Source organism: Cajanus cajan, chromosome 10 (assembly GCF_000230855.2).
Source record: "Cajanus cajan strain Asha chromosome 10, NIPB_CcT2T_4, whole genome shotgun sequence".
Taxonomy (NCBI): Eukaryota; Viridiplantae; Streptophyta; class Magnoliopsida; order Fabales; family Fabaceae; genus Cajanus; species Cajanus cajan.
This window is the reverse complement of record NC_138526.1, coordinates 53,865-67,276: the sequence shown is the minus strand read 5'-3', so window position 1 is coordinate 67,276 and position 13,412 is coordinate 53,865. Positions and strand designations below refer to the sequence as shown.

General features: G+C 37.1%; 1 protein-coding gene across 1 annotated transcript; it reads right to left on the bottom strand.

Moving 5' to 3' along the window:
* Positions 1-252: 252 nt before the first annotated feature.
* Positions 253-3,957, bottom strand: LOC109818819 (electron transporter, putative (DUF179)). The gene is made up of 3 exons (XM_020384343.3): positions 3,490-3,957; positions 1,508-1,656; positions 253-1,123 (listed from the first exon to the last, which is right to left on the bottom strand). The coding sequence occupies exons 1-3, from the start codon at positions 3,695-3,697 to the stop codon at positions 449-451; spliced, it is 1,032 nt and encodes a 343-aa protein (XP_020239932.1). The 5' UTR covers positions 3,698-3,957; the 3' UTR covers positions 253-448.
* Positions 3,958-13,412: the final 9,455 nt, after the last annotated feature.

The window sequence follows — 13,412 nt, the reverse complement described above, 5'->3', positions numbered from 1 at the left end:
TTTGTTGTTTTCTTTCTTTAACTTCCTGATGTACCAAAAAAAAAAAAGACGGTATAAAATAGTCAAAATTTATTTATTTTAATTTTTTAAGCAATTCAAAACACAATAAAATGAATTCAGTATTGCTTAGCAAATGATATAGGACTCAAATCCAACATTACAATGCAACAGTTTCGTTTCTAGAAATATGTTTAGTGCTTTTGTGCATGACATGCGGCCATTTTCTCATATCGTTTATAGGTCTCGTGGAAATACCAATTCAAGGGTGCTGCAACTCTTTATGATCTAGATGAAATTCTAAAAGTTCATTCATCTCATACTTACATCAAACTAAACTAACAAGCATAATTACAAGAAGCCAGCAAGGTACAATTCCTCTTGTAATAATAGACTAGGACACGAGGATAAATTATCTACTTATTTAACATTAAAGTGATTCATCTGATACCTACATGTCTTGCTTTGGCTTCCGGCTCAATTCTGAGTAATGACCACCCATTAGCTGCAAAATCTCCTCCCACAAACTTTCTGAAGATTCTGACAATGCCCCACAAAGCAAACTTGAGCTACATGCAGCCACATACCAATAATCCGACTCAATCTCATCTCTCAGCTGATCCAGTTTCCATCCAGCGTATCCAACAAAGAATCTGAAGTCATGAGGCTTGAGAATCCCCTTCTTCACAAGCCCTGCAGCATCATCCAAACTGTTTCGTGATCCAAAACATAGCCCAGGGATTACCTCTTCAAATCCTGGAAGCTTCATCTTCTCCTCTGCTTTCAACAAAACCATGCTTGCCTCAAGTGGTCCACCGAAATGCAGAGAACAATCAGAGAAGGTAGTTAATAGATCATGATTTGTAGGTTTCATGTGTTTAATTTTTTTGTGAAGAGGACGGTTGATGACAATTCCAAAAGGCCCTCCTTGTGGGTGTCTAGTTCCAGATCTGAGAAGGAGAATAACAGTTCTTTCAAAGGTGCGAACACCATCAAGCTTTTCGGTAGCCACAAGTACGCAGCCAGTCTCAGGTACTGGAATAGGATGAGCCCACTGTGTTCCAAGAGGTTTGGAATTGGGCAACACTCCACCTTCATTATGTGTGTCACTATCTGATATTTCCTTCTGTTAATGAAGTGAAGAAAACTCAGTTAATGAAATATAGTGTTTCAGTAAAATACTGTATTATTTCTTGGATATGCTCAACAGTCAACATAAATGATTGCCAGCACATCAATATCAATAATAAAAAGTATTACAAGTATCAACAAGTCAGAAAAAACGCAGAAAGTGCAAAACTAGATTAATGACAAATCCATCAACAGGAGATGATTCTCCAACTATAAAGCATGCTTCTATGACTAACAAAGCACAGGTGTGACTCTAACAGATGTTTTGAAACAACATTATTTCAAGATTCATGAAGTTGACTCCTTCCACTTAAAATGGCATGCAGGAACTACAGAGCAAGTAGAAAATATAGATCCCATTTAGGGATGAATGCATCACCAGCTCATCTCTATATAGTTTTGCCCTGAATTCACGCCAATCCAGATTAGTATGATGACATTTCTCAGAGTTGTTATCTGATTTGTTACCATCAGAAGAATTGTTCCCTCTAGTACCATCTCCTTCTGGAATGGACCGTTCATCATTACCTGTAATGATCATACATATATATATCCATAGAAAAGGAACTCGTGTGAAATTATATTATTATCAAGAGAAAATAATAAAATGAAAAGGAGGAATAGTATGGCAAAACAAAGCAGTAATATTATGTTTTTCATTATGATGTCAATACTTATTTGAGTGATCAATCCAAAATGTCTTCCTTCTATTGCAATATATTTCTACCAAGTTGCCTCCAAACTCTAACCAAGAAGCAATAAGGACAGCACAATAAAAGACCAACTAGTTTTCACCAGACAGCATTATTTGGCCTATGTTATAGAAAAGCTAGCCAATGCCTCTTTAGGTGCAATTTATATTATGTCGGGAAAATAAAAATCCATGCAAAGAGAGAGTGAATGATGACAATCAAAATATGCTGTCTAAAAGCTCATATAAATAACAGATTACATAACCTTAAATAGTGGAATGATGTGTCTGTTCTCAATTCTATAAATATTTCCAAATTTGGCTGATTCAAGCATGTTTGAAAACTCAAAATCATTTTGTATATACAAAATATTGGGTTCCTTAACAATATAGAGAACATCAAGAATAGACAACTAGATCTTCATGCATTAGTTGTAAAAAGCACCCATTTCTACAGTTATGATTCATTAATAAGGTAGAGTAATCTACACTTTAAAAATGCAAAAGAGTAAAGTACAAGAATTAAGGGAAAACATTGTTCAATGCTTTGAGATAGGCGACGTATGGTTGATTAGTGGATAACAGACAAGTATGGCTATCAAATGATTATACAGGAAAAGTCCTCAATCTGTAGATGGCTCCATTTTAATAGAAATTATAACTTCAACCTGAAATTCCTCATGGAGAATGAGGGTCCAAGTTAAAAAATTATTGCAGCCCGGGGAAGAAAACAATAAAGAAATATCACTCCCATTCATGACAAATATTTTAAAAGAAAGATAAATAACACAGATCAATTTGATAAAGAAAACACTTGGATTTCCAAACAGAAAGAAGAGAAAACACATTAGGAGGAACAAATATATCCCAGGTCCCTAAGAAAGATAGCATGAGAATATATGTAGAGATCTTTACATTGTAAACCTATTAGAAATAATCTCATCACAGGTGTGACTTTTAAAATAGTTATTACATAAGTAAACAATTACCATACGTAGCAATTTACGATTGATTGGATAACAGTGCAAAAATTGTTTACACTACCCTGTATTTAAATTTCCAGTAGCTTAAATAACACTAAGTTAAGAAACCATCACATTTAGAACTCCTAATTAAATCTTAATGATAAAGCTATTTTCAGAACTCAGTTACGTTTTGTCGCAGGGAAGCGTAGTAGTGAGCTAGAATCAATGAATTTCCAGGTCAAACGGGGGAATGACAAAGATCCCCAAATAAAGCACAAAAGTAAATTACTGGGAACTTGGGCCGCCAAGGTAAGCTTCACACTTGGCAATAAGAAAAAAAGGATTATATGGAATTAATTGGGATTGAACCGGAGAAAATTAAATTAAGGAAGGAAGGGAAGCCAAATATCATTTCATTTCTTTAACTTTTCTTAAAATATTATCAAATTAGAAAATGTTTATGGAAAATGAAAATATATCCAACCTTTCCTTCAGGGACAAACGATGTAAAAAAATTGATCGAATACAGAACTACACACACACATGGATATTTTCATCGAGTCATAATGCAATTCACATGCATGTCGTTTAGGTGTGATATATGAGGTTAACAAAAGGACTGAAAAAGAAGTTTCAAGGGCAAAACAAGCAGTTAATGATTATTTTAAAAAAAATAGAAATCTGAAATTAAAGCAAATTACAGACCAGAAGAAGAGTTGTCACGATTCTTCTTGCCGGTGGCGGTGACAACAAATGGGCGATACCCTTTTCGCCTCAAAACAGTGATCTCAAACATTCGTCCATCCAAAACTCTGAAAGGAATTCCAGTCCTTCCCAAGTTGGAGGAAATGGGTCTGTAGCAAAATGAATTTGTGTGGAAAAGGTTCTTCGCATGAACGCCACACAGATCCATTCAGAAACTTTGACTACTTTAGACTGGGGCAATACTAGATTTTTATCCTTTCTGGGAACAGGTAAGGTATGAAGAAGCAATATTTTTAATGTAAAAGATAAAAAAAAGGATAATAATTATAGGGGGGAAATAAAATAGTGAGTGGAGAAACAGAAGACGATCGATCACAGAGACCGGGATGAAATGAAAGACACTACGATTACGAAAACGACGCTTGGGAAAGAAAGAGAGAGAATATGCTTATTTTAACCGAATTGTGTGGAGGTTGGAAAAGTGTACATCACTGGTGCACGTTAGCCACATCTTCTATGCCATTTTAATATGCACTGGCGGCTTAACAAACGCCTCCGCAATACAAGGTTAATCTGATTGCTCGGGATTAGATTAGATTAGTTACTTACTTATCTATTCTTCCAACATTTTCAAGCAAATCTGAACTAGAGATCAGGGAATTAGTTAAGATATAAACTGAAGTTGCAATACCACATAAATCAATATCATCTTCCTCTCAACACTCTAGCAGCTGTATTTGCACTAGCCAGTGACAAACATTTTCTTTTTTAATTATAGATAGAGTTGAAATGAGTCATGATCATGATAGGCTTAAGTTCAAGTTTAACTCTACGATAATAAATTCAAATTCAAGCTTAGAATTGTAGTAAGAGCACTAAAATTCGGACTTCTATATGAAATTCCTTACCCCTAAATCGATTTAGTACAATAGTTTAGTCCTAAAAATATAAATATTAAATTATGTAGTTCTTATAATTATCTATACCGCATAATAAAGGTTATATATATATATATATATATATATATATATATATATATATATATATTATTTTTTTAGTGAATTATTATATTCTTAGATGTAATTTTTTTTTATATCTATTATAAAGGGAATGCTCATATATGGATATACTCGTTTCTACTCTTCTACTTTTTAAGTAGATTATTATATTTTTGAATGTAATTTTTTTTTAATATTTTTTTCGAATAATTATTTATAACTTCTAATATATGTCTATGCATAATTATTAAAGGCATGAAGTATCTTGAACCCTCTATTAAGATATAAAATAATTATTAAAATTTATATCTATATAATAAATACTAACATTTATTTTGGGATGATTGATTCTTCTAAAGTGAGAAGTATATTTTAGAAGATAAAGTGTATTTTTAATTGTTGGTTGTAATATCAATGATTAAGATTCGTGATAAAATCATTTTTTGCAAAATAAAATATAAATTTAATTTTAATATTAATCATTAATTTTGTAATTAATTGTTATTATCGCACTTTATTCTCTAAAGAGTAATTCCCTCACTTTAGAGGAGTTATTTTAGCTTTTTCAATGCATGTTAAATATTGACTAAATTATATTTTTGGTCATTTACCTAAACAAATGCCTTTGCAATAAAATTAAAATTAAAATTAAAGAAAATAACGAAATGGGTAGTAATGAGTACTTATGCAAGAGTGTGAGGATGTTATTGATTTGTTAGAGTTTTTAAAAAATAAAATAAAATAAGAGAAGAAATTATGAAATCGATAGTTATCAAAAGACTGTGAAAATGTTACTAATTTCGTGTGAGAAAAATATTAAAACTCTTAATTTTCTATTTTTTCCTAAGCAAACAAAGGAGTTTAATGGTCCAATTGAAAGTGAGCATGCCATAATGTATCTAGCTTTGGTGTTTAGCTACAATATGTTATAATCCTCCTATATAAGTTCTCTAATGATGGAAAACTTTAAGGAATGGTCTAATGCTTTGGCTCCTCTTTCAAGTTCCTTTGTAGATCTTTGACTTCTTGGCACTTCTCAAGCTTTTTTAAGGTCTCTAATGGAGGTAGAGACCTCTGGTTTCACCTTAGAAGGTGAAGAACTCTCTTCAAGTGATGCCACTCCTAGGAAGCAAATGAAACACTTAAATTCTCACCACACTCTTTAGGAAAAGGATAAGAGAATTGGATCCAAATCAAAAAGAATTTAGGACTTTAGGGAGAGAGAATTCAGAAGAAGAACTCGACAATCTCTCATAAAATCATCCAAAGTGAATTTTACAAGTGAAAAAACCTATATATAATGGTGGAGTAGCTTGTAGAGTAAGTTAAACAAGGTAGAGACACTTAGATCTAAATTAATCAATCCTAGAGTGCCAAGTGCCACCTTGTCTCCTAGGGAGACGAGGAGGAGACACATAGATCTAGAAGATTCAATCAAGAGGTGCCAAATGTCACCTTGTCTCCTTAGCTAACAAGAACCAAGTGTGTTAGAGAAGCTTCAAGAAATTCGGCCAAGTAGTGAGAATGGTGACCTAGGCTTATCTTTCTTCACTTAATCTAATCCAAAATTTTGGAATTGGTTTAGTTAGGTTCACCAAATGTTGGTGAGGCCTAGCTAAATCAATTCCTTGGATTAAATTGAGGAAAACAAGCCTAATATGTAAAATTTTTCCTAGACTCACTAATGGCCTAATTACTAGCTTCACCTACACACATGCTATTTGCTACCCCACTATTAATACTAAAAATATGAAAAATCATGACCCTTAATATAAGGTCAAATGGAATAAAAGTCTCTAATTAACATACCCTAAAATCTTAAGGGTATGACCTACAAAGAAAGATAAAGATGCTTTACAAATACAAAAGCAAAAACACACTTATTTCCTAGATATAAGGTCAACCATTAGAGGTTGTGTCTAATCATGTGAGACCATGAAAGGAGCAAGCGAGCACCCATTCCTTTTATGATGCTCTTCACAAGGATGATTGAAGTCGTTGACATCAATATGACTCACTTCAAGGAAGGCAAAGTGGTGACAAAGATCAACCTCACAACCATGCATCAGATGAATTTTGCCCACCTATTTTTTGGATACAAAAGAAAATACATGGAGGTGAATGTAGACACCCAATTTCGTTCGGGGGGCAAACAAACAACAAAATAGGACATCAAGGGCCCAAAAGCCTAAATTAACTTTTTTAGTGGCCTGGCACGGGCCGTTTCAAAATCAGAACGGGCCGTTCCCAACTCCGGAATGGGCCATTCTCGAATTAGAACGGGCCGTTTCGAGGCTTCTAAAAGGCCTAAAAAATGTTGGTTGGAACGGGCCGTTCTAGACCAGAACGGGCCGTTCTAGACCAGAACGGGCCGTTCTAGACCAGAACGGGACGTTCCAAACCACTTAAATGACCTAAAATTTGTACCCCAGAACGGGTTATTCTGAAATCAGAACAGGCCGTTCTAGGGTGCAAAATAGTACATAACGTTCGGATTCGGAACGGGCCGTTCTGGCCTACATTTGATGCCTATAAAAAGGAATCTCAACCACAGTTTTGAAGGCCCCCAAAAATTTCGTCCAGCACTCCTTCGAAATTTCTCTCTTTTTCTCTCTCCCTCTCTTATTGTATTTCTTGAGTATTGTGAGGCAATTGTAGTGCGAAAGCTTGCCATAAAGCACCTAAAATCTCCTTATTTTGAAGATCCAATAGAGCTCATTGAAGAGGTATTTCAGTTAATTTCTTTCTCATTATTTTTATTTCTTATCTATAATAATTATCGTTATAATAAAAATAATCAAGTAGATATTTTAGAGTTAACTGTATTATTTAAATTTCAAGTATGTAAATAATTATTAATAAAGGGGATCTAATATTTAATTTATTATTTCTTATCACGTTAACTTCATCATAGGGTACCGATTGAGGGCGCTGCAGGGGTGCTTAATACCTTCCCTACACGTAACTGACACCCGAACCCAATTCTGGCTATCAAGGCCATTATTGGATCTTTAAAAACCTTTTCTTTTTCCAATGTTTTGAGTAAAATATTGGTGGCGACTCCATGAACCTATTTTCAAAACCATTAATTAAGGATTAGTCTGGTGTCCGGGCATTCCTTAATTAATGAGACTTTTAAAAGGATGTCTAAACCATTAGTCGTAAGATCAGAAATTTTTGGGTTGCGACAGATGGCGACTCCACTAGGGACGTTTTAAGAGGGTCAGGCTCATATAAATGATGAAATTAGCATTATAAAAAAAATAATTTAAATATTTTTCCCCTCTATTTTATTTATTTTATTTTTTTGGCTTTTATATCTGTTTGCCTGTTTAAATTCAGCACTTGTTTGGAATAAAAGTTGTACACAAACCTTTGCACACAACAGTTTCCCCTACACCCGGGGGCATGAGGGTATTAAACATAGGGAGTGGTTGACGTACGATCGGCCCAAGTTTGGCCTTGGAGCCTGCGAGCCTTGTCGAAAATCACACTCAAGGTGATAACTGGTTACTCTAGCCTGAAATACTGCGACAAACCTTAGGGTTTGCCAGGTGACAGTGATAGAGATACTAGGTCCCTATAATGGGGGCACCTTGGGGGCCTTGAAACCAGTGAGATTAGAACCGTCCTATACAATGCACTTTTCTTGCAGGGACCACAGACCAAGGATTTGAACGTGACTGTCCGTGGGTGTACATTTGTTTGAGCATATGTGTGTTGCATTTGTTGTGTTCTCTTTTTGTTCATTTCAAATAGAAAGAAATTATAGACAAACAAACAGATATCAATAAAAAAAAACTAACGCTCTTCTATATACCCTAACTCTAAAACATCATATAGGGTAGTTTATTTCAAAAAAAAAACAAAAAAATATAGCAAAAAAATCATGCATCATAACCCTTAGTCAAAAAACATGATAAAATTTAGGTAAAAAATAAATATCATGCATCTCCTAGGATAGTGCATTAGCATACATTCATTAGAAATGGAAGGCACATATAATAGTATGCAAAGAATGTTCTCTAAATAAAAATCAATGAGAATGATATCTGTTGAATTTCTCATGTGTCTTTGCATCCTATTTTACGTTTCATATAGATAACACACCTTCCTTGTAAATAATAAATAAGAATAAAAAGGGAAATCTAATTTGTGCGTGTTAGCTGGATAATGGAAATTACTGTAATCAAATGCGAACCTTGACACATCAAATCGGGGAACACTTATCAGTAATTGGGGGCATTACACGCCCAAATTGACGATTCAAACGCGAAGACTTTCTCATGCGGAAACGACAATTGTCGGGATAGGAGGAATGATCAAGAATGGATGAATCCTTGCTTCTAGGGAATTACAAGACAAAACCCAATTGAAGAATAAAGACATTGCATGATGAGGACCCGTTAGGATGAAAACTCAAAGGGCGTCCTAGGCAAAAATTAGGGTAAAGAAAAAAAGAATCAAAATCTCGATAGGATACGTCCTATGCAAAAGTTAGGGATATATAAAATAAGAGATGTCTATCTGGGTTAAAATCAAAAGGTGGCTCGAGTATTCCCTTTGAAAACAAGAATTCATAAAGATTTCACTCCTAGTTCGAAACACCGACGTCCAAGCAAGAGGAACGGTTTTTTGAAATTATCAAATCATCCATGACTTTCTAGGGGGCAACCTTCGTCTATCTCTCTATGTATGAATCACGAACTCGGGGCATGCCCAGGCCTTTGAGCTTTGTTAAAGGGGCACGTGTAAATTGAAAGTACTGCTTTAAATGCCATAACACTCTTTCACTTCTCTTTTCCCTCTAAATATCCACTCTGGGCCTCATCCATCAATCTTTAACAAACAAAAATGTATCTGCAACAAAGATGTTACTCAATAATAGCATGGAAAGGATAACAAAGGAACAATCAGAAATTCAAACATGACTAGGGTTTGATAAAATAAAGAAATTCCATACCTCATGAGTACTGCAAAAAAAAAATGAAGGCCCGGCAGGAAACCCACTTAGGGGGCTGCGCAAAAGTTAGGGCAAGATCTGCTAGGCAACCCACGATCAAAAAGGGAAACCTAGACAAAAGTAAGGATCAAAAGAAAGTGCCCGCTAGGGAACACATCTCAAGTAACCTAGGCAAAAGTTAAGGACGTCAAAGCAGCGACCTGAGTTGAAAACCGAAAGGCGGCTCAGGGGATCATCTAAACAAAACACAACCCCAAGTTATCACTCCACTTTCCAAAAAGGCTAAAACACAATGATGACTTCCTTGTAGCAAATACATTTTTTTTTGATAACCTTAAACACCAAAGCCTACCTTGGCTAGCCATTCTTCTAAAAATCCCTTTTGAGAAAACCCTTTCTAACAACCCTTTTGAAAAAAATAAATAAACACAAACATCCCTTCTTTCTTTTCTCTTAACCCTTATGGCATTAAAATGGTACCGAAAAGATACACGGAATATGCACAGTGAATACTCACAGAGGGAAGGCCGAGATGTCCTCAAATAGAGGTTAGAGACGCTTGACCACACATCTACTGGATAGTCAAGGAGCCACTGAAGCTTGGGCTCAAAAGAACATATCCCGACAGTAATCAAGATTGACATGGATAGAAATCGTCAACATTAACCTTAATGCGTACAGGTTAATTTCTCGACAAAAAAAAATGAATTGCATCTTTAGGAACAAACACATGAGCATAAACTGCATCACATGCATATGAGTTAGGGGCATATGGAAGGGCGTTACACAAAAAAATAAATAAAAGAATCATTCTTGTCTTGCATTTTCATTGCATCCATGCATCCATGCATTCTACTTGCTATGGGTCAGAAAGACTCATCAGGACAAAGTACTCGTAAAAGCTCAATAGCCAAGCATGAGTCGAAGCGGTGTCAAATGACAACCCCAAGTGCTTTTATGTGTCCACTAAGCAAAGACATATCAATAGTGGAATAGAATCAACCAAATAAGCAAACCCATAAGCATGAAGAGGCCATCGCACCCTACTCCTCAACCGAATGATGGAAGATTCATGACAATGCCAAGACCAGGAATGTTTTCCTACCAAAGCCAGGAGTGGCTTCCAAAATAATACTCCTCAATAAAGATCCAGCAAATAACATCATGGGAATAGATCCCTCCACCAATGATGACAATAAAAAAGCAAAATAAACATGAGAAAAAGGCAAGCTTCACAAATGTTGAAAAAGTCGAAGCATTTAGAAAAATAGCAAAAAAAGGCAAGCTTCAAACATGAAAGAGCCGAAGCTAAACAAAAAATGAAATTCAAAAAAATCTACCATAAGCAAGCACCTGGAGAGGCATCATAATACTCACGTGGCAAGGGCAACACTAGAATCCCTGCCAGCCATCTACTTCTTTGCTCACCAACACAAGGGCACAACAAACATCTCCTGCCCATCCACCTAGGGGCAGTCTTTCATTCCACAACCATCCATCAACGATCGAACAATCAGTCATCAATGAATCAAAAGGACTCAACATTGCGCCTGAAGAGGCATCACAATACTCAGATGGTAGGGGTAGTACCAGAACCCCTATCACTCATTTACTCCTTTGCCCACCATCACAAGGACACCACCTACCAGCAATCCTCGTCTTCATCAGACGTCCTCCCACATAAAAGGGGGAATCACATCATCATCATCAGCAGGCAGCCTGGAGAGGCCAGACATAATAATACTCGACATTTACTCCTTTGCCCACAATCATAAGGGCACCACCTACCAGCAATCCTCGTCTTCATCAGACGTCCTCCCATAGAAAAGGGACAATCACATCATCACCACCAACAGGTGGCCTAGAGAGGCTGGCATAATAATACTCACCATCAGCAGGCGGCCTGGAGAGGCCGGCACAATAATACTCACCATCAGCAGGTGGCCTGGAGAGGCCGGCACAATAATACTCACAATATCAGCAGACGGCCTGGAGAGGCCAACATAATAATACTCATCATCAGCAAGCGGCCTGGAGAGGCCGGCACAATAATACTCACAATATCAGCAGACAGCCTGGAGAGGCTGGCATAATAATACTCACCATCAGCAAGCGGCCTGGAGAGGCCGGAACAATAATACTCACAATATCAGCAGGCAGCCTGGAGAGGCCGGCACAACAATACTCAAAACATCAGCAGGCAGCCTGGAGAGGCCGGCACAATAATACTCACAATATCAGCAGGCAGCCTAGAGAGGCCGACACAATAATACTCACAATATCAGCAGACGGCCTAGAGAGGCCGACATAATAATACTCACCATCAGCAGGCAGCTTGGAGAGGCCGGCACAATAATACTCACAATATCAGCAGGCGACCTGGAGAGGCCGGCACAACAATACTCAAAACATCAGCAGGCGGCCTAGAGAGGCCGGCACAACAATACTCACAATATCAGCAGGCGGCCTGCAAAGGCTACGAAAATACTACAGCCTGCAGAGGCTACGAAAATACTACGGCCTGCAGAGGCTTCGAAAATAGTACGACCTGCAGAGGCTACAAAAACACTACGGCCTGTAGAGGCTACGGAAATACTACAGCCTGCAGAGGCTACGAAAATACTACGGTCTGCAGAGGCTATGAAAATACTACGGCCTGCAAAGGCTACGAAAATACTACGGCCTGTAAAGGCTACGAAAATACTACGGCCTGCAGAGGCTACGAAAATACTACAACAACAAAGAGGGTTACCTACCTTTAGAATGGGTTGGCTGAAGCCCCAAATATCAGTCCAGCCTAGAGAGGCTGAGCTCAGAATATACTCTCTTTTCAACAAGATCCAAATTTTCACCTCACTATCACAAGAGAAACAATGGAGCTTCTACTCGAAGACTGAAGATTAGGTGTACAGTTTGTCAACCTTATTACCTAATAGAGTACGCAATCAATGCTCAACTGCTCTAAAGGGTGAGGATACAAGCAAATACACTTGTCCAAGAGAAGCAACGTAGAAGCATCAACATAGAGACGAGAAGAAGACCCGAACGAAATGTCTACGTCTTTACTTGCCTTTGGAAAAGTAACATAGCTATTCTAAAGGACAAGTAAAGAGGGGCAGCTGTAGACACTCAATTTCGTCCGGGGGGAAAACAAACAACAAAATAGGACATCAGAAGGCCCAAAAGCCTAAATTAACTTTTTTTAGTGGCCCGGAATGGACCGTTCCAAAATCAGAACGGGCCGTTTCGAGGCTTCTAAAAGGCCTAAAAAATGTTGGTTGGAACGGGCCGTTCTAGACCAGAACGGGCCGTTCCAAACCACTCAAATGACCTAAAAGTTGTACCCCAGAACGGGCTGTTCTGAAATCAGAACGGGGCCATTCTGGTTTCCCAGAACGGGCCGTTCTGATTTTAGAACGGGCTGTTCTAGTGTGCAAAATAGTACATAACGTTCGGATTCAGAACGGGCCGTTCCGAATCCAGAACATGCCGTTCCGACCCACATCTGATGCCTATAAATAGGAATCTCGGCCACAGTTTTGAAGGTCCCCAAAAATTTCGTCCAGCACTCCTTAGAGCTCGAAATTTCTCTCTTTTTCTCTCTCCCTCTCTTGTTGTATTTCTTGAGTATTGTGAGGCAATTGTAGTGCGAAAGCTTGTCATAAAGCACCTAAAATCTCCTTATTTTGAAGATCCAATAGAGCTCATTGAAGAGGTATTTCAGTTAATTTCTTTTTCATTATTTTTATTTCTTATCTATAATAATTATCGTTATAATAAAAATAATAATGTAGACATTTTAGAGTTGACTATATTTTAAATTTCAAGTATGTAAATAATTATTAATAAAGGGGATCTAATATTTAATTTATTATTTCTTATCACGTTAATTTCATCATAGGCTACCGATTGAGGGCGTTGTAGGGGTGCTTAATACCTTCCTTACACGTAACCGACCCCCG